This window comes from Fukomys damarensis, unplaced genomic scaffold (genome assembly GCF_012274545.1).
Source record: "Fukomys damarensis isolate Sample0158 unplaced genomic scaffold, DMR_v1.0_HiC HiC_scaffold_39, whole genome shotgun sequence".
Lineage (NCBI taxonomy): Eukaryota > Metazoa > Chordata > Mammalia > Rodentia > Bathyergidae > Fukomys > Fukomys damarensis.
In genome coordinates, this window is record NW_022900951.1 from 74,171,015 (window position 1) to 74,193,108 (window position 22,094).

At 33.7% G+C, this 22,094-nt stretch overlaps 1 protein-coding gene across 1 annotated transcript in view; it reads left to right on the forward strand.

Annotated features, from left to right (window-relative positions):
• Diaph2 (diaphanous related formin 2) overlaps nucleotides 1-22,094 on the forward strand; it is an 857,618-nt gene that overhangs the window by 687,034 nt on the left and 148,490 nt on the right. Inside the window, 1 exon segment of the mRNA XM_033760220.1 lies at nucleotides 6,966-7,061. Coding sequence (XP_033616111.1) covers nucleotides 6,966-7,061 — 96 coding nt within the window.

Here is a 22,094-nt window from a genome sequence, read left to right on the forward strand (position 1 = left end):
TTGTTTGTTTGGTAGCAGGGATTGAACTCTGGACCTTGCACTTGTGAAGCAGGCAGCGGAAGCACTGAGCTAAATCCCTAGCCCTTTACCCATATACCCCTTACAATTACCATTTTTATAAGGCCATGTTTCTTTAAATGCACTTGTTTTGTTGTTTTCTCTCGTCCATACTTCTGTATATCTCTGAACATTCTTCACTATCTTAGCAGTTCTGCTTTTCCTGACTGCCTGGTAAAAATGGGGGTTCTCCAAGGGGTGGGAGGATTAAGAAGATATTGGTCAAAGGACATTTTACTTAGACAAGAGGACTACAAACAAGATGTCTGTTGCACATCATGGTTATTACAGGTAATAGCAACATATGATACTTGAAAATTGTTAAAAAGGTAGATTTTAAGTGTTTTTACCACAAAATAACTTTAAGTATAGGATGAAATGCTTATGTTAAATATCTTTATTTGGCCATTTTGCAATGTAAATATGTATCAAAATATGTCATGTACCATGAATATATATATAATTTTTGCTTGTCAATTAAAAATTTCCAAAATCTTTTTTTAAAACTTTGAGTTCTCTTGAATTGCACTTTTGGCCCCTCATCCTATACATTCTTGGGGTGATCTCATCCATTTTCCAATGAGACTCAAATATTTAGCTTCACCCAGTCTTCACTCCTGGGTTCCATACCCATATTTCCAGCTTCCTACCTATTATCCCTATATTGATATTTCTTAGATATTTCAAATAGGCCATCACTTTTCCTCAAATTTGTTTATCCCTATTCATCTGGATTCCTTCCCTCCTACTTAACCTCTTCTACCCCCAGTCAAGTCATATCGCTGGTATTAATAATTTGAAACTATCCATCCTTTCCATTCTTTCTGTTCTCCCTTTATTTAAGTCTTTTATTTGTTACTTAGATAATTATGCTGTGCTTCTAAAAATTTCTCTGCCATCTATCTTGGTGTCCTCTACAATGCTACCTGACAAGTCTTCCTAAAGCATGAATATAATTGGTCATTTCCTTTGCTTGTAGGTGTGCTATACGGAATAGTAGCCATGAGTCACATGTGCCTATTGAGCATCTAATACAGTTAGTCTCATTTGACGTGTGCAAAAAATATATACTAGATTTCTAAGACTTTTTCTGATAAAAACATAAAATAGATCATGATTTTTAATATATTTGGTTAAATACTTAACATAATAGAGTAATATTCCATGTTTAAAATTTTTACTATGATTGGTAGAATCTTTAAAATGATCTGGTTTTCATTTGTGGCCTGCATTATATATTTATTAAACAGTGCTGGCCTTAAGGTCATGTTCATATCTGTATCTAGAAGTATAATCGGGGTACCACTGCCTTGTTAATTTCAGCTTGTGTTGTTTAGTTGCCACACCAAGAGGGCAGACTTCAGGTTGAGGATGTAGCTCAGTGGTGGAACACTTGCCTAGAAAGCTCAAGGTCTGGGTTCATCCATAGCAGCACAAAGATTAAAAAAGGGGGTAGTCTTAACTGTCTGACTGATATGGATCCCTATACATGCCAGCTATATGGTGCTGAAGTTTCAGTATTCCTAGCTGAAGAGATATAATAAATGTAAAGCACACTCTGCCTAAAATTTAATTCTCCCAGGTATATTCTAACCATGTCTGTCCACTTTCAGTTCCTCTTTTCTTTCTGTTGAAAAGAGCAATATGGATGCAGCTTAAAATATAATGTTAAGTGAAATAAATCAGATACATAAGCTTAAATACAGTATGGTTTCTTCATATGAAAAATCCATAGTATAAATAAAGACCAAAATAAAAGACAGATAAAATTAAGTAGAAAGATAAATCTTTTGCAAGTGGGAAGAAGACCAAGAAATGGGGTGTGGCATGGAAAGACTTGAGATGTGTTACATACATCTACCCACTACCCACAATGAGTGTAAACATTATGTACCACTAACATGAACTAAAAAAAATGAAACAAAAATGTGGGAAAGGGATATGGACAAAGAGATAGGGTGGAGATAGGGGAAAAGAAAGGGAATAAAAAGAATTAAGATATACTGAGTATATGTACCTAATAAACAAAAATAAATACAAAAAGAGTAGATGATTGCTGTTAGTTCAGATGTGTCAGTGACCTTACTATTTTTTTTTTTATTGAGTTTATTGGTACATTTAGGGATACAGTACAGTTACATTTATTGTTGGGATCATGTACCTTTACATGGCAAGTCTTGATTCTCATTTTTTTCCCCTTACCTCTGCCCTCCCTTCACCCCCTCCTCCCCCCCCCATCTACAAACACTTTATTTTCATCTTTTCATTCTCTCACATTTTTTTCTTTTCCCTTTTTGTTCTTCCCCTACGTATCACACCTTCCCTACACCTTTAGCTCCTTTCCTCCCATTTCTAAATGTCAGTAATCTTATTAGAATCTTATGCATTGTTGCAGAATATTCACACCAGGGAAACTATTTGGTATTTACACATGTGGGACTTATTTATTTCACTTAGGAGTATATCTTCAATATGTATCCATTTTCCTATGAATGAATCTATTCTCTCGCTCTTTATGGCTGAGTAATATTCCATTTTATAGAAAAACCACAACTTCTTTATCCAGTTTCCAACGGATGGGCAAATAGGTTGTTTCCAAGATTTAGCTATTACAAACTGTGCCGCTATAAACATGGGTGCACATACTTCTCTGTGATATGATTCTTTTAGTTCTCTTGGAAAGATACCCAACAGAGGGATGGCTGGGTCAAATGGAACCTCCAGTCCAAGCTCTTTGAGGTATCTCCATATTGATTTCCATAGTGGTTGCACTAGTCTGCACTCCCACCAACAATGGAGGAGGGTTCCTTTCTCCCCACAACCCCGCCAACATTTGTTATTGTGTGATTTCTTGATAGCAGCCATTCTTTGTGGGGTGAGGTGGAATCTCAGTGTTGTTTTCATCTGCATCTCTCGAATGACCAGTGATGTGGAACATTTTTTCATATATTTTCTTGCTGCTTTCACTTCTTTGTATGAGAAATGTCTGTTCATTTCGGATGCCCATTTTTGGATCGGGTCTTTATATTTGGGGGGACTGATTGTTTTGAGTTCTTTATATATCCTTGATAATAGTCCTTTGTCTGAGGTACAGCTGGTAAAAATTTTTTCCCACATTGTAGATTGTCTCTTAGTTCTGCTAATGGTTTCTTTTGAAGTACAGAAGCTTTTTAGTAAGATGAGATCCCAGTTGTTGATTCTTTCTGCTAGTTCCCGTGCTACTGAGGATTTGTTCATAAAGTCTTTTCCTATACCAATGTCTTCCAGAGTTCTGCCTAACTTACTTTCCAGCAAGTTTAATGTTTCTGTTTTAATATTTAGATCTTTAATCCATTTGGATTTTAATTTAGTGCATGGCGAAAGATAAGGGTCTAATTTTAATCTGTGACAGGTTGATATCCAGTTTTTCCAACACCATTTATTAAAGAGGCTATCTTTCCTCCACTGAGGATGGTGAGCTCCTTTGTCGAAGATGAGGTAGCTGAGTACATCTGCATTTGTTTTTGTGTCTTCCAGTCTGTTCCATTGATCCTCAGGCCTATTTCTTTGCCAGTACCATGCTGATTTTATCACAGTGGCTTTGTAGTATAGTTTCAAATTGGGAATTGTTACACCTGGTGCCATGTGACTGTTGCCTATAATGGCTTTTGCTATTCTAGGTCTCTTGTGGTTCCAAATGAATTTTTGGATTCTTTTTTCTAGTTCTGTGAAATATAGTGTTGGAATTTCAATTGGCATTGCATTGAATGTATATAGCAGTTTCGGTAGTATGGCCATTTTCACTATGTTGATTCTTCCTACCCAGGAGCAGGGGATATCTTTCCATTTTTTTATATCCTCTTCGATTTCTTTTTTCAGAGTGCTGTAGTTTTCAGTGTAGAGATCTTTTGTTTCTTTTGTTAGATTGATTCCTAGATACTTCATTTTTTTGGATGCTATTGTAAAAGGAATTTTTTCCCTTATTTCTCTTTCTGTCTGTCTGTTATTTGTGTATAGAAAGGCTATTGATTTTTGGGTATTCACCTTGTATCCAGATACTTTACTGAATCTGTCAATTAAGTCTAGAAGTTTTTTGGTGGAGTTTTTTGGATCTTCAATGTAGAGTATCATATCATCAGCAAATAATGATAGTTTAACTTCTTCCTTTCCTATCTTTATTGCTTTAATTTCTTTCTCTTGTCTAATTGCTGTGGCTAATGTTTCCAGAACTATATTGAAGAGAAGTGGCGATAGTGGGCATCCTTGTCTTGTTCCTGATTTTAACATGAAGGTTTTCAGTTTTTGGCCATTCAATATGATGTTGGCTGATGGTTTTTCATAAATAGCCTTTATTAAATTGAGGTATAGACCATCTATTCCAATTTTTTGCAGGGTTTTTATCATGAATGGGTGTTGAATTTTATCAAATGCTTTTTCTGCATCTATTGAGAGGATCATATGGTTTTTGTCCTTGACTTTGTTAATATAATGTATTACATTCACTGACTTTCGTATGTTGAACCACCCTTGCATCTCTGGAATAAATCCGACTTGGTCATGATGGATGATCTTCTTAATAATCCTCTGTATTCTGTTTGCTAGTATCTTATTAAGGATTTTTGCATCTATATTCATTAAGGAGATTGGTCTGTAGTTCTCCTTTTTGGTTGTATCTTTCTCTGGTTTGGGAATCAGAGTGATACTTGCTTCCAGGAATGAATTTGGAAGTATAGCTTCTCTTTCAATTTCATTGAAAAGTTTGAAGAGTAATGGTAGTAGTTCTTCTCTAAATGTCTTGTAAAATTCAGCAGTGAATCCATCAGGGCCTGGGCTTTTCTTTGTTGGTAAGTTTTTAATTACATTTTCAATTTCACTGATTGTGATTGGGGTGTTTAAAATGTTTTTATCTTCTTCGTTCAACTTTGGTAATTCATAAGTATCTAGAAATCTGTCCATTTCTTCTGTGTTTTCCATTTTATTAGAGTACAGGTTCTCAAAGTAGGTGTTCATGATCCTCTGGATTTCTTTCGGATCTGTTGTGACTTCGCCTTTTTCATTCCTAATTGCATGGATCTGAGCCTTTTCTTTCCTTTTTTTGATAAGATTAGCTAAGGGTTTGTCAATTTTATTTATTCTTTCAAAAAACCAGCTCTTTGTTTCATTTATTTTTTGTATCGTTTTCTTAATTTCAATTGCATTGATTTCTGCTCGGATCTTTATAATTTCCTCTCTTGTTCGAGCTTTGGGTTTTTCTTGCTCTTGTTTTTCTAGGAGTCTAAGTTTCATCGTTAAGTTGTTTATTTGAGCCCGCTCTGTTTTCCTAGTGTGGGCATTCAATGTTATGAATTTTCCACGTAGAACTGCTTTCATTGTGTCCCAAAGATTCCTGTATGTTGTATTGGCATTCTCATTTATTTGTAAAAACTGTCTAATTTCTTCTTTAATTTCCTCTGTAATCCATTGATTGTTTAGGAGAGTGTTGTTCAGTTTCCATGTGCTTGTGAAGTTTCTATAGTTTCTTGTGCTATTGATGTCTAGTTTGATTGCACTATGATCTGATAATAAACAGGGGATGACTTCAATTACTATTAAATGCAATCCTCTTTCATTATTTAGTCACCATGGCTCTCTTTTCCTTTTGTTTTTCCCGAATTCCCTACCTGAGAACTTTTGTGTTTCCCTTCATTTTTATTCACTATGCTGTCTTAGAGAATTTATTGTTTTGAGTTTATTTTTAAAATAATAAATTATTATAGCATTGAAGAAGTCTCAAGTCAAATTAAGAGCATAACCAAAAAGATTTTAGCTTGTTCTTGACCATAGAGAATTTTTTCTGTGATATGATAACCTATGGTTAATTCTTTAAACAAAGTAGGATTTACATTTAACCTTGGGTCAACTACTATCAGAAATAATGTCTTCTCTCTCACTTCTCCCTTCTTAATTCTCTTACCTATAAATATGTTCATCCACAGACCCATACATTTAGCTACAGCTCAAAGCAGAGAACATAGTTAGGGTTCCCTTTCATCAGTTAGGCCAGTTGGGATAAGAGGGCTCAACTCTCTGTGGATCATCCACAGCTTAGTAGAGTTTCTAGTAATTGACACCTTGAGATAAATGCTCTAATAAATCTTAAAAATGTGTTTTATAGCCAGAGTTGTCAAAGATAAGTGTAAGGAGAAATGTTTTAAATGCTGTCTGTTAGGAATTTTCATGAACATTTTTTGATTACTCTGCTCCTGACTTCCTAGCATTTTACCCTACTGCAAGAAAAGTTTAGGCACACAACAGCATTCTAAAAAGGGTGTGAGACTTTGGCTGATATTCAAATGTAAAATGTAGTCTTTCAGGTGATGTGGACACCTTTTCTTTATATATTCTCAGCATTTCAAAATAAGTAAGGGATGTGTTTATTAGGTAAGAATTGAATGCAAATGTATTTTCAGAAAGTGTCCTTTGAGGTAATTGTATGATGATGATTGAATGCTGAAAGTATTAATACAATCAGTATTTAACCTTGTATAACTGTGCTTCATCAAATCACACCGTGCATATTGATTGCATTAAGCTGGGTCAGTGTCTTTTTTTCTGCTTAGGAATATCTTATCTTATAAAAGTCTTAACAGGAAGGCAGAAGTAGCTGATCAGCTACTGTTTATTTGCATAAAGAGCATGTTATCAATAATAAAAAAGACAAGGTTTTTAAATTGAGAGAACAGTGGGATTAGGTTGAATTTTGCTAAATGTTGAGTAATGAGCCAAGTAGGCTGTGATGCCAAAAACTGACAGGCTCCATTATGTTAAAACAGAGGTATGCCTTTAATTTAGGGCTGTTATATGAATCTGACAGGAGTATTTTTCCTTTATTTTCCTGCATTTTCACTTTGATTGCTCCCAGATTAATTTCTATTTTTCTCTTCCTCTAGAAGGTGATGAGACCGGAGTGATGGATAATCTCCTAGAAGCCCTACAATCCGGTGCAGCCTTCCGAGACCGAAGAAAGCGGATTCCAAGGAATCCAGGTAATACTCATTCTATCTCACATGGTCTTATAAAATGATAATATTTAGAGCCAAGAACCTCCTACATTAAAAAATAATAATCCAGAAAGTTAAAGAAACATTCACATGAAGAATTTAATAGTTGCCCTCAATTCATGTGTGAAATTTCAGCAGGCTTCTATATCTACCTGATTGCAAGTTTGAACATGGTAAATATATCTTCAGATAAATGTATACTTTCCAAAATCAGAAATATAGACTCACACTGTGTTTGCTATTAAACTTTTGTTTGTTTTTGAGACAGTGTCTTACTAGCTAGTTAAGGCTGTGCTGGAACTCACTGTGTAGCTCAGGCTGGTGTTGAACTCACAGTGATCCTCCTGCCTCAACCTCCCAGGCACTATGATGATGGGCATGCACCACCATGCCTGGCTACTATTAAATATTTTTAATTGTTAATATAAGCATGTGGTTTAAGTGAAATGAGGTTAAAAATCATAAATTTAATTGAATCATTGAAAATAATTGGCCCCGAGGATGTCATATTAGCTAACCACAAGTAAGGAAACTGAGACAATCAATGCCTTCTTTAGAACATTTTGTTTTTGCAATACAAAAGAAAAAAAAAGAAATAGGAATATAGTTTTCAACACAAAAGGGTTAGGTTCTTGAGCATTCTGTTATAGTATGGAACTGAAAAGATTATTAGAGGAACTATTAAAGAATAAAAGATTCAGATAGAAACTTGAAAATACTTCCATTTAATTGCTAAAAGCAGAGCTTGCAAAGAAGATAGACAAAGAACATTTAGACATTTGTAAAGAGAATCCAGACATTTGTCCTAAGAGCAGTGAGAGGATCTTTTAAGAAGGCAAGAAAGGCAAGCATTTTCAACAATGATATATTCTGTAATAGAATAAAAAAGGGTAAAGACCAATGGGTTTGCCATTTTGGAGTTTTCTAGTGATTTATGAAACATTCTTTCAATATTGTAGTAAACAATATTCCTTTCAATATCCTTTTAGATTTCAGTGAACATCTTTTCAATATTGTATGTAGCCAAAATGCGTGAGCTGTATAGTAAGGAAATGGTGAAATTATAGGGAAATACTTTTATTGCATGACTGCTTGTTGCCTTACACTGGTTCCATTAAAGAAATTGAAAAGCCAAACAGTATACTTGCCTCAAGGAGCTCCCATACTACTTTGGAAGATATGAATATAAACTATGTAATCAAATTATAATGGGATATTCTATGTTTTGCAGTAATAACTGTAGCTACAGGAACTTCCCCTAACTCCTCTCCTTTGTGTCCCTAGAATATAGCCTATCCTTTCTAGAAGTTTGATGAATGAAAGGGATTTCTTATTTCTCCCTTAAAAATCTAGTATTGATCTATCACATATGATTTTTTCTAGATCTTTCTTGATGTTCTTTACATTTGCTACCTGTTAAAATAATAAATTTCATGTGTTTATAATCCACTTTGGATGGAACTGCATATCAGTATTCTTGACTTTGCCAGTATAAAATCAGAGGTAAGCTTTGGAGGAGAAGTACATAGAAATATCACAGGAGTGCAAAACTCACTTAAAATACAAATACATAGTTCCAGCTTTGTTTTATTACTAAACAGATATAGATGTTTAGAGCTTGCTTCTTTTCCCACAACCAACCTGACTTCTCTCCTTGCCCACTGTAATAAATACAAATGGGCTTTTCAACAACAGGTATATATGTAACTTAGCTATTTTGGCTATGACTAGATTTTGATATATAGTTCTAGATATCAATAAAACTCACAGGAACATTATGAAGAAACAAAATTAAGAGATAGAATAAATGTATTTTGGACAGCATAGGGCAACCAAGCAAACCAAATCTGAAAAAACAAATGAAACTCAGGAGATACATGACCTTACTTTTATGTATCAGCAAGATTATAGTATAAATGAAAAGCTATGATATACCATTTGAAAACAAATGGGATAAGAAAATACTACGTTAACAGAGGAAAAAAACAAACTAAATATTAGAGAAAAATAATGTCACTACAAAAAAATTCACATTTCCCTAGGCCTCTGCCTCACCTAAATAGCAAAACCCAAATTTTGTTCTCTCTTGACTCCTCATACACATTCAGGACCTAAGCTGCTGTAAGGGATCTCTGAAGCATTCATGGAAGCTCTTGGGTGGCATTTTGCAAGCAAAAGGAGCACACACTGCTGTTTCTCCACTTCTGCTATATATTTTGATGCTTTCTCTTTGCTGTAGCAGCTCGAACACTTGTGCCTTCGTGGTACCATAGCTTTCCAGTGGTCATGGACAGTGTGTGTATGTCGGCCAGGCGGGGGGCGGGTCTTTCCTTTTAAGGTGGTTTTCTACCTGTGTACCAAGGTGTATTGCTTATGTCTCAGTATGACACATATTTTTTAGAAAAACAACTTTCATCTTAAATTATGTCCTTCCTGATCTTTCAGGATGCGGCTCCATTAGGCAAGGTCCATAGATACGTCAATGTTAGACCCCCATGTAGAACTGAATATCATCCTCATTCCTTGATGAATAAGGTCTGTTGGGGAATTGTGATTGTTGTATTTTTTATTATGACTAAATCAAGTTGGTCCTTTATTCTAAACTGTTTACTTGTTTTCTCCCTCATGAATTGTCTTCGACATGAGTTCTCACTCTTTTTATAAATGGTAGAATCTTGCACTAGCCCACCTAACCATATTTAGCCCATAGTACATTCATTATAGTGTTTTGTGAAATTAAAATCTGGCTAAAAAATTAGCAAGTAAATAGGCAATCAAAAATATAGCATTCTTCCAAATAATATTTACTGATCAAATACTGGAGGATAGATAACCGTTCTAGGGTCCTGGAATGAAAAGATGGGTAAAGGTGGGTCTTGCCTTCAGGAACTCAAAATCTCATGTGGAAAAGAATACAGACAATAAGTGGGCCCCAAACTCTGTGGATGCTCATGTCCCTTATATGAAATTGTGAAATATTTGCATATGACCTGTTCACATTCTTTTGTGTACTTTATCCCTAGATTACTTATACCCAATACTATGTAAATAGTTATATTGTTTAGGTAGTAATGGTAAGAAATAATGAGAAGAAAAAACTGCCTGTACATGTTCAGTGTAGATATTACTGTATTTTGAATATTTTTTATTTATGATTGTTTAAATCCACAGAAGCAGAGCCAACAGAATTATATACAATATAAATATGTGTACAGAATGTGCTAAAAAAGCAACTAGCTGCATAGAAAATTTAAGAAAAAATTTTTACAAGGTAGCATTTGAGCTCTGTTTTGAAGGAAGAATAGGCATTTAAGATAAAGGAAATGGCAAATGTACATGATGGAGATATAAAAGGGTACAATGGCAATGACAAAAATGTTTGTTGCATTGAAGGTACGAGAGGGTTTTAAAATACAGGATTACATGATTACACACAAACACACACAGACATACACAAGCAAGAGGAGTTGAGTTAGTGATAAAGATTTGGGGGATATATTCACATATATGGCTATTGAAACCGTGGATCACCCAGGAACAGCATGTCAAGTAAGAAGGTTGAGGACAGTATATAGGAATCAACATGGAGTTGGAGGGAAAAATGGTCAGAAAAGGAAAAAGAAAAGCAGTAAAGGGTAGTACTTCGAAGTCCAAGTGTAGAGAGGATTTCAGAATGCAAAAGTAGTCAGCAGGGTCATATTCTGCAGAAAGTTACATGAAATGACCACTGAAAATAGACTAATGGATTTACAAACTCAGGGGTAATAATTTTCTTTTTTTCAAACAGCTTCAGTAAAACTGTGAGGGCCAGGGGCCAAGCCCTAATGGGTTTAAGAAGCCAAAATGTCTTTTGTACCTTATAGGATGACATTTGAAGAAAGTTCGACTGAAAAGCTAAATTCTGACTTTTAGAGATTCTGACTAGAAACTTTAAGTACTTTAAAAGATCTTGCATGGAATTGCCAAAAATTGTTATGTTCAATTTTACTTCAAAGTATTTGCCCCCTTGATTCAGTTATATTTATTGAGCATATGCTTCATGATATAACTAAAATATTAGCATGCCTTTACAGAGAATAAAGCAAATGCTTAACTAGGTGTGATGTATGATTGATATCCATCTAAAAGAGTTCTACTCTCATACATTAGAAATGAACATTTGTTGTTTGTAGAGAAAGAGAATATGTTGGAGGTAGAAGAGAGACATTTTGAGTTAATTGTGTAGCATCAGGGAAGCGGGCAAGGTGGGGATAGCAGCAAAAACTATGGGATCATCTTCACAAAATTTTTTCAACTTTAGAATTAACTGATTTGCAAATAGTGAATTTTGTTTGTTTGTTTGTTTGTTTCACGGATTGAACACGGGCCCTTGCACTTGCGAGGCAGGCTGCTGAACCATTGAGCCAAATCCCCAGCAATAGTGAGTTTTTGTTTTTGTTTTTGTTTTTGTTTTGTTTTGTGCCAGGGATTGAACTCGGGACCTTGCGCTTGTAAAGTAGGTGGTAGAACCACTGAGCTAAATCCCCAGCCCACTCATAGAGCTTTTTTGTTTGTTTAATAGTAAGTTTTTTGAGTGGGAGGGTTATAGTATATAAGTGATTCTCTTGAGAGAAAGATATTGAGGAAGAGGCAAAGAAATAACTCCCTAGTCAGCCACTTAGTGTTCTTAACAGTGTGAGTTAGCTCAGTTACTTCTTAATAACCAGAGATTGACTACCAGGAGTCTTGGAGAAGTCATCAAGTGATTGTTAAAAATATGCAAATGGATAAGATAAACTATGGAGAACAAATAGAGTAATACCCCAAAAGAGAACCCCAGGGAATCCTTTATAGTAGTGGTTCTCAGCCCTGGCCATACTCTGGAATCACTTCTAAGAAATTGATCTACAACTTCTCTCTGAACCAAAAGGCCTGGAATCTGGTCAATAGTCTACTTTAAAAGATATTCAGATGATTTTAATATGCCACAAAAATTGAAAACCATCAATTTATGGGACTAGTTTGGAAAGTAGAGTGCATAAAAGACAGCATTAAGAGATTGACTATAAAGGTACAGGGAGAATAAAGTTAGTGTGAATACCACAAAAGCCAAAGGAGTACAGCTCTTCAAAGAGAAGCTTAATAGCATCACATGTATCTAAGAGTATCAATAATATAAGGATGAAAAGGATTCATTGGAATTAACTATCAGAAACTTATGATGACCTTAAAAGCAATTTTAGATGGGCTAGATGTCAGACTGCATTGAGTTCTAAAGTGTTATTAATTTTTGAAACCATTTAGTATTTTTATCACTTCATAGGATCTTCTGTTGAAATGCATACCTGTATTAGTTACATAATTTTTGGTTTAAAAAATTATTTCACTTTTTAAAGAAAATTAAAATTTACTTTTGGAACAAACATACACGTAATAAGTTTTAGGTGTGCATTAAGAAAACTAGAAACGAGATTGCTATGTAGTCTATGATTCATCATTCTTTGACAACTAGTAAATAAATTGAACACAGACCATTTATGCCCCATTTGTGTGCAGAATTGATCTAAGCAAGCACTAATGATGTTCTCTATATAAATTTCAATCATTTTTGCTTATCTGTTCTAACACAATATAATCAGTTCTGCTGCACAATTTTTCATTGGTTATCTCTGCAAGACATTGGGAGATAAGGTCAAATATAATTGTTTTTTATGAGAACATGGTTATAGCAGGCTTTCTTTAGATATTATACAGGAGAATTTAGGACAAATAATTTTATGCAGTAATAACTAACTTTGTCTTGGTTGTTTTATTATCTTTAATTAAGTTTTTCAGTACAATTTGGATATACATAACGATCACATTAATCATATGGAATTTGTACCTGTACACGGCGTAACTTTTTTCCCATTCCTCTCTCCTCCCTTCAACTCTTCTTCCCCTCCTTATTTACAAAAGTTTTGTTTGTATTTTATCTATTTTATCTTTTTTTTTTTTTTTTTTTTTTTTTTTTTTTTTTTTTTTTTTTTTTTTTTTTTTTCTACCGGGGATCGAACTCAGGTCCTTGAGCTTGTGGGGCAGTCACCAGAACCACTGAGCTAAATCCCCAGCCCTCTATTTTATCTTTTTTCACATTTTTTCCCTTTCTTCCTTTCCTCTTCCCCCCTCCCTAGTGTCCCTTCATCTTGGAACTTTTTCTTCCATTTTCACATTATCTATTGTACATATTGGTCCTTTTTTACACTTTCAGTTTCTCACATCAGAGAAACAATGTCACATTTACACATGTATCTGATTTATTTCACTTAAGATTATAGTCTCTAGGTGCATCCATTTAGCTATGGGTGTCTCAAGTTTATCCTATATGGCTGAGTAGCACTCTATTGTATAAGAAAAAGAAAAAAACTTCATTTTTATCCATTCATCAGTTGATGGGCATTTGGATTGTTTTCTCTTGGTAATTTTAAATCGATTCACAAATGTGCTAATGTTCAGAACTAAGCATACACAACCACCTGATTATAATCCTTCAATTCAGGAATAAATGATTGGGACACCGTATGTCAAGTGCATATTATCAGTCTACTGTGAGAACACACTCTATGCTTTTACACTTACAACAACCTACAAGGTATTCATCCTACTGTTTTAAGTACCTAAAATTTTCTAGAAAATTAAATGCTTTTACAATTAAAGGAAAGTAATGTTTCTAATTGATCTCTTTGATTGTGGTTTCATTTCTCTCATATGGGCTTATTGATATATTAGTATTTTCCTAAACATGGTTAAGAAATTGAAAAATGTGCTTCATGTTCTCTCAGAATTCAGCATGCTGGCCCAGAGGCCAAAAGCAGCCAGATTTACCTATAAATGAACATACTCCTGACTTCTTAATTTTTGTTATACCTTTGGCCACAACTCTTCTAGTATTAAAATTTGAAACTCACTCCTGCCAAGTCCATCATGGTGCCCATTAAAATGACAGGAGTGAAAGGGGAAGAAACAAAGAAAGCAAGAGGATAGTGAGCATCTTCTTTATTCATTACTATCTCTTACATGTGTCACCCAGATACTTTGAACCTAACATAGTGCCTCACCTCTTCCAGGAAAGCTTTTAAGGTTATGGTCAATTGTCAACTCTCTTAGTGATACGTATGACGCAAAGTGTTAAAATACTGCAAGAGCCTGGGGTTTAGCTCAGTGGTTCTGCCACCTGCCTCACAAGTGCAAGGTCTTGAGTTTGATCCCTGGTACAAAACAAACAAACAAAACCAACAAAAAACAAGTCCAAGAATTATAGCTATATTTTACTATCAAAAAATTCAAGATTTATTTTTAGCATCTAGCATACCGTTTAGTACAATATAAGCTCTTGATAGTGGCTTGGTAAATACTTCATAATTACAAAAAAATATTGAATCTCCAAAAAAGCATTTTCAATATATTCTGCCTAAAGCCATCTCTGAAGTTTGAAATTTGAGGGATGAAGGAAATAGAAAATTCATTCTACATCACTGTAAATAGGATTCCATTAAAGCTGAGTTTATTTGATAGGAAAACTCAAATGTCCTATGTATGTTACCTTCACATGACCTTTCTGTTTAGTAATGTTTCGGCTATCAAGGAAAGAAAAATGCCAACTTTTTATTTAAAAAAACTAAATATAACTATATGCCATTACTTTTAATCTCAGGTCCATTGTGCTTGTTTTGACTGCTACCTTTTTATCACTTTTAACAAATCATGTTTTGTTCCACTCCATCATAGTTTAAGGGCAGAATTCCTAAAAACTACCATCAGAAACGAAAATAGAATGTTAATTACAGCCTCTTGTTTCAGCTTCACATATCTTCCCATCAAAAGATGTTCTTTGTAAACATCCTCTGAAAGACAGTAGAAAAGAGAATTTAGTGAATCTTTCTAGATTAACATTAAGTAAGTAATTAATTGCTTTTTCAAATTTCTCATTAAATTACTCAGGGGAACAGATCTTTCTGAAGTTTAAGGGTTTTTTATCTAGCACGTATGTAGGAGCATTCTCAGGATTTAAACTGTTTGTTTGAGTGACTTCTGGAATCCAGGAAGGTATATTCTCTTTCCACTTGGGAAGGTTTTAGTTTAAGATTTTACGTTTACTGGTTGGTTCTATTGTTTGTCTAGTATAGATTAGTATACTGCAAGCAGTGCTGTACTCTCTGGGCAGTGAACAAGGACTTTTTAAATTTCATACATTATTTACAACTCTACAGTGATTTCAGAAAGTCAATGTATACACGGGACACAAATAAATGAAAAACACAGAAACAAGGATATGATTTTCATGTAGTTGTTTGGAATGTTAATACGGTTGCACATGGAATTCCTTTTTACTATACAGTTATAAAACCTATTAGAGCTTTAGCAGCTAGGTAGTCATTAAACTTGCCTGAATAAGCAGTATGAAATAATGTGAATATTGTATTGTTTTAATTATGTTTATAACATCACATCAGATATATCTACATCAGTACACCTTAAGCGACAGAGATAAAAAATATTGGTACTTTGAACATAATATTTGCATATTTAACTTTATTATCATATCAATAGATGGAATCAAATGTAAACATTCAATTGAAAGGCAAAGTGATTTTCTGTAAAATTTTTCTGTTATGTAGATTTTATTTTTATTGTGTAAATTTAAATGACTCGTATACCTATAGGGAACATTAAAACACGCTTAGTTAATGGTTCCCAAAAGTCCCCAACATGGAGACTTGGTTAGATGCTCATGCTTCGTGACTGGGTATGACAAATTTGTGACTGATGGGCCAAGATACAAAAGAAATTTAGGGATAAATTTTCAGCGTAAGAAGTTTTTAGGAAATCATGAGAGATAATGATAAAATGTTGAATTCATGTGGCATACAAATTAGGAAAGACATATGGGAAGAAAAATATCCCGTTTACCACTTAGAATATTTTTTCAGTTGCCATTAATAGTATTGATCAGTTTATGTGGCTTATTTAAAATTGAAACTTCCTGGCAGGAGAAGATACAAAGCACAGAGAGAGTATTATGGTCAAGTTAAATGCTGTCCACACAGATTCAATGCATTATAGATTATTTTTAAACTTTAAATTTCTTTAGTTTTTTTTTTCTTTTTTTCTTTTCTTGCATGCTTTGTGGACTTGACCCCTTTTGCATATAACTTTCACATTTCCCTTTTCTTGCTGCAGAATAATCCTCTTTTATCCACTTCTGTGCCTTATAATGTTGCTTCCCATTTTAGTTATCACAATCTGATATTCTACATATTAGATATTGTTAGGAAAAACTAGCAAAAAGTTATGGAAATATAGTTGTTTCAGCATTATGTGAATCTACTGTATTTCTCTTAGTTTTTAGCATTCTACCTCTTTTTTAGAGGACAGTGGGGGGAGACTGATAAGACATACTGTTCCAAATAAACCCTCCCTTTATGCAAGTGTATTCTGATCTTAGTGACGAAGTGTGGGCAATGAAGGATCTTTAAAGGGGGCTGAGAAAAATTCCAAGATGGAACTCTTGGCTCCCAGCCTTTTTTGGAATTATGATCTCATCACCACTGCTTTTTACAACTACTTGTGACAATGAGTAAAGTATAAAATAAACAATCAGCCTTTTGTATTACTGTGTCAGTGATTTCATCAATTAGTATAGGCAGTTGAAAAACGACTATATAATTATTTTATTCTCAAAAAATTATACACTCTTAAAAAAAAAGAACTCAAAGGGGACTATATCTTTTCATAAAAGATCCTCAAGCCACAGTGCACATTTATTTATAGCTTGACAGATATGAATATATTTGATGAGAAGGAAAAAGTTCTGAATTTCATCAAGAGCAAGGAGATACAGTATTTTTTTCTCTCCAAATTCATTAAAATAGTAGTTCTTATTGAGATAGATTATAATTGAGTTCTATCCTAAAGAGTTCTTTATTATTAAAGCATGTAAAACAAAAAATATTAAAGCATTTTCCTTATAAGCTAATAGGTATATTAGCGTTTTTTATTCTCTGCTATTTTAAAAATATACACCTGTGTTCATTTGTCTTTTTTTTTAATTTGGAGGCTAATTCTAGTAAAATGTGGGTCTCTTGTGGTGTGTGTCCTTACCCATTTATCTAAGTCAAAGCATGGTATTTGGAAAGTAGCATTGTTGATTCATTATTATTTTTGAAAATCAAAGTATGCAAAAATATTTTATTATGCGTAACTTCAAACTGCTACTTATCTATTCTTGACCATCAAGTACATTTTGTTCTCATATTTGATTCAGTTATAAAAGAGAAATTTGGATTTATAAAACAGGAAAAGAAGCTCAGTTTTTAAGTGTGATGACTTCTGGCTTCTTTTCTTGGCTCTGTGATATGCAATGCATGTCCTGGCATAACTATGGGTAAGAAGGGTAGTAGTTGTGTGGAATTCATCCTAGGGAATCACTTTGTAACAGTGTGTCCAAAACTACTTTTGTACCAATCAACTATGACATTTTCTGTTACTGTTGGGGGTATGAGATATTAGAGACCACCATTTCTGAATCTCTTTGTAATCATACTGTTAGCAAATTTCCTTACAGAGCTCACTATTCTTTTATAGGTTTTTTTTTTCTTTTTGTTTGCTGCCTCCATCTAATAAGCTGGTAAACCTTTCGCTGAGGAATTACGTGTGATGTTTCTAGAAACATGAGTAGCTTGTTTCCTTTTCTGAGTGTTCAACTTTGGAAAAATTGCACCTGCAGTGACATTGTGTATCATTGTTTCTTCCTGTTTCTCTCTGCAGGCAAGTTCCAGCTTTAAGGTAGATCCAAATTATTTTATTTCTGGACTAGGTGTCAGAGTTTCCCTATTTCTAAATGTTATAAATGCCTCAGTGAGGTTTTTAATTGCATTTTGCTTTGCTGATTTATTTCACTTCAATTGACTCTGGGAATGTTGGGGACTGGGCAAGAAAGAATAACTGAATAATTTTAAGTCAATTGTTCCTATTTGGAAAACAACAGAAAGCTGGGGCTCTATGAATGCTGTCATAGTAATGTCAACTTTAGGGATGATGTGCAGTTCATTAGCTATGTATATGCTGCAGAGAAAAGTCTCCACAGGACATAAAATATAAAAAAAGCAGCTAAAATAAAAACAAACCATTGTTTTTACATCATAGCTTTGCTCATAGAACTGCAATGTGGCCAAAAAAGAAAAGATTTTTTAAATTTGACTTGACTTTGGTGCAGAGAATGAAAAGGCGTGTCTGAGACTCCATGCATTTATCCTTCCCTCCCTCTCCAACAAATATTTTTTATGATTCTTTATTCTTTTCTCGTAGCACTTATCATTTTGTTTTCCGTTATAATATTCTATTTAGGAAATGATCATTGATTTTGAAGCTCATTTTACAAAACAAGAAGTTTAATTGAGAGAAAGATAATTTTCAAAAACAGTTGATAAAAATTAGTTAAATGCCATTCAAACAATAGAAGACAAAGGATTTACTCAAGTTTGACACCTAATTTGAATCTTTTGCACATACTTTTCTAGAAGCTACTACTACTTGTTAAATTTAAATGAGAGAACACAACAGATAGAATATTACTTCTTTTCCAGTAGCTTTAATTTTAGATTACACAGAACCACATCTTCATTATTAAAGTAAGAAATTAAATATGTAATTCAGTTTTCTTCTAACTCCTTCAGTAATTCCAAGAATCTGACTAAGAAGAACAAGTGATTAGTATTTTATCATATAAATATTTTTATTTCTAAACTAACTTGAGGTTAACATTATTCACATTTATGGTTCTTTATAGGCCAATTGCAACAGAATTCACATGAGTAATTTCTATTAAACTACCTGCCACATAAACACTCACAAGAAAAAAAAATGAAGTTTTAAAATTAAAAGAAATAAGCCTGTTGTGAAAATACTACTTATCGTCAACATTTTTTAGTTTATATTTTTGGAAATAAGCTAGTTTTGCACTATATGCACATATACGGTTGAAAATGAAATGTATGCTCGTTAACACTACTTATAATTCATAGTTAGCCTTGCTGGAAACTGATAATTTGAAATTTTCGCATATTTTTACTGTTATTTGTATCCATTGGTGTCATCTGTACAAATTACAAAATAATAATCACAGGACTGATGGCTTAATATAATAGCTCTTGTGCTGCAAATATCTTTTCTGCTTTGATATTAAATGCTTTTTTTTGCCTTGGAATCTACTTTCAAAATTCTGCTATGCATTCTTGATACTACTTAACTGGAGTTATTAGTCCTTTGACTGTGCTTTATACTACTAACAGTACCTTTTAATTTTCTTAATTTCCTGACATTTGTTATATTAATTTTTTATTTTGGGATTTTTTAATGACCAATTTGTGCTTAAAATAGAAAGCCCTCTGTTAATAAGATTTAGTCATATCACTTAACTACTACAGAGTTGTCCCAGATATAATATGGAGAGATGAAGAAGGGATCACAGATAATAAATTTGCCCTGCTTTCCCCAGAAAGTTATTACTGCAAACTTTAAGCCTTAGCTTTTATTGATAAATATAAATATGGGCTATGTAAGGGAAGCCTATACCTATTTATAATATCATTCAAATCTGGTTAGTAATTGCTTAGGCCAAACTACTCTATAAACAGTCCCACTGCAATTTGAAAACAGATATTTGTTGTATAATCTGTTTTATTGCATATATTTTTATTTTATGATTTTTGTAATTAAAGTAATAAAACTAAAGTATTTTTCCCAGTTAACTACCATATATAATTTTTATTTTGTGAAAAACTGATAGTGTTTCAAAAGGAAGATTCTCTCGGTGGGGGGGCAGGTAGTGTTTTCAGTGAGTTCCCAGACTTTTTAACAAAACAATTCCCACTACAATCCCAGGAATTTCATCTGAGAAAATCCTCACTCAGATGACAAACAAGGGGTAAGAGCTGGAGTCAAAATAACCAGAGGAGGGGCAATATCTGCATGAGTCCCACCATGGTGCCCTTCAGAGGGTCCCATTGTGCCACAGGTTAGCCTGCTCACCGCTGCTTATGAAAATACTCAACATTGAATGATACAGTATATCTTACATTCTACTTACTAAATTTGCTTATGCAATTTCAGTTGGTTGTGATATGTATCACATACCGTCCTCGGCATTGCATAGCATAGTTAAGCCTAAGAAGCAGCAGATGGACTTTTTTTCTAAGTCCTTCAAGCAATTATTATGTAGTATATGAATATAGGTTCTAGTTTCTTGAGTGCTGTGGCCTGTAGATGAAGGGTAGTAAATAAATATTAGGCTTTTAAAATAAAAAGACCATTATGCTATTCATCAAATTCTACATTGCCTGGAAATAAATAGTGGCAATTGAACCCTTTTATTTCAATAAAACTTAGATATACACACCCATTTCTGAGCACATATAAATCTGTACTTTAATGGTAATGGAAGTTACACATGGGTAACAAGAAGTAAAAGTCCAAGAAGATAGTATAAAATCATGTTATATAGCTCGGTCTTTATAGTGGTTTAAACCTAGGGAGCGTCTTCACATTCCTTGTATGTATGTCATCTTTAACCTACAACATCCTTGATAAAAAGGTTTTAGAATCATAAGTTTAGTTAGTTTCTCTTAAAGTAAGGGGGGTGGGTTTCAATTATAAAAGCCTCTTGAAGAATAAGACTTGGGGGCTAGGGATTTAGCTCAGTGGTTCTGTTGCCTGCTTTATAAGCACAAGGTACTGCGTTCAATCCCCGGTACTACTACTGCTAATAATAATAATAAGACTTGGTACCCAGCATGGCTTGGGAGGCTGAAGCAGAAGGACTGTGAATTCGAGCCCAGCCTGAGCTACATAGTGAGTTCAAGGCCAGGCTGGAATACATAATGAGACCCTATCCAAAAAAAAAAACAAAGCAAAGGAAAAAAAAAAAAGACGTGGCTAAAGGACCTATTTTATGTGTACATATCTGTAGTTCTTTTGGTGTCTGGTAAAAGTAATAGATACTATTCAAATATGTTTTCCATTTTCTCCTTGCAGTATTTTAGGTCAGACTTTCTCATTGTGCAGTCCCTACTTCCCCGCAAAATCTGCCTTCATTCCTTCAGTTGCATTGTCTGTTTTCTCTCCCTTTCCCAGGAGAATCTGGGAGCTTAAATGTCTCAGAATTTACTGACTGATATAATTATAGCCTGTGTCTTATTAACATAGCTACATGTTATGCTTTTCTGTGATAGTAATGTAATTAGCACTTTTCAATACTATTTTAAAATCCTACCCATTTTGAGGGATACCTTTAAGTCACTGGATAAATCTTACATAATGATGTACATCTTTTTAAAAGGAAGGGGGGGAAATGTGATTTTTTTTTAAGAAAAAAATCTGTGGAAATATCCATCATTGTTATCCTATCTAGTCCCCCCCTGCAAAAATAGCATGGTTTTATATTGAAATTTTGGAAATCTCATATTAATAACACATTTCACATATTTAAGTTAATCTATAACTTAATCACAAATAAGGATATCCTGCTTATTTCCCACAGTGACTATGAAGATAAAATGAGATGGTTGGTGTACATGAAACTTCTTCAAAACTTTTAAAGTATATTTATTTAAAAGTTGAACAGAGTTTCAAATTGTTTAAAGATTTCCATTACTATATTTAGTCAATACTACATAAATCCTCCAGTGGCTTTCTAATAAATCCTAAGATAAAATCCAAAATTTCTTTTACCGTGCTCGAAAGGCTCTGTGTGATTCTACATGCACTTCTCAACAGTTTCAAGGCTGTGAGGAAATGTGGTACTCTACTACCAGATTGTCATTATATTAGAAAGGGAAACATTGTAATGTACTATAAGCCTCCAATATTCAAACAGGAGCTTTTGAGTAAAATTCAAATACATTTTGATGGTTAAGAAAACATTTTCTGGATAAGTTTTGTTATGATTGTTTTGCCATTATTGTGACTAATCCTATTGGTAAAATGTCATTGCTATATATATAT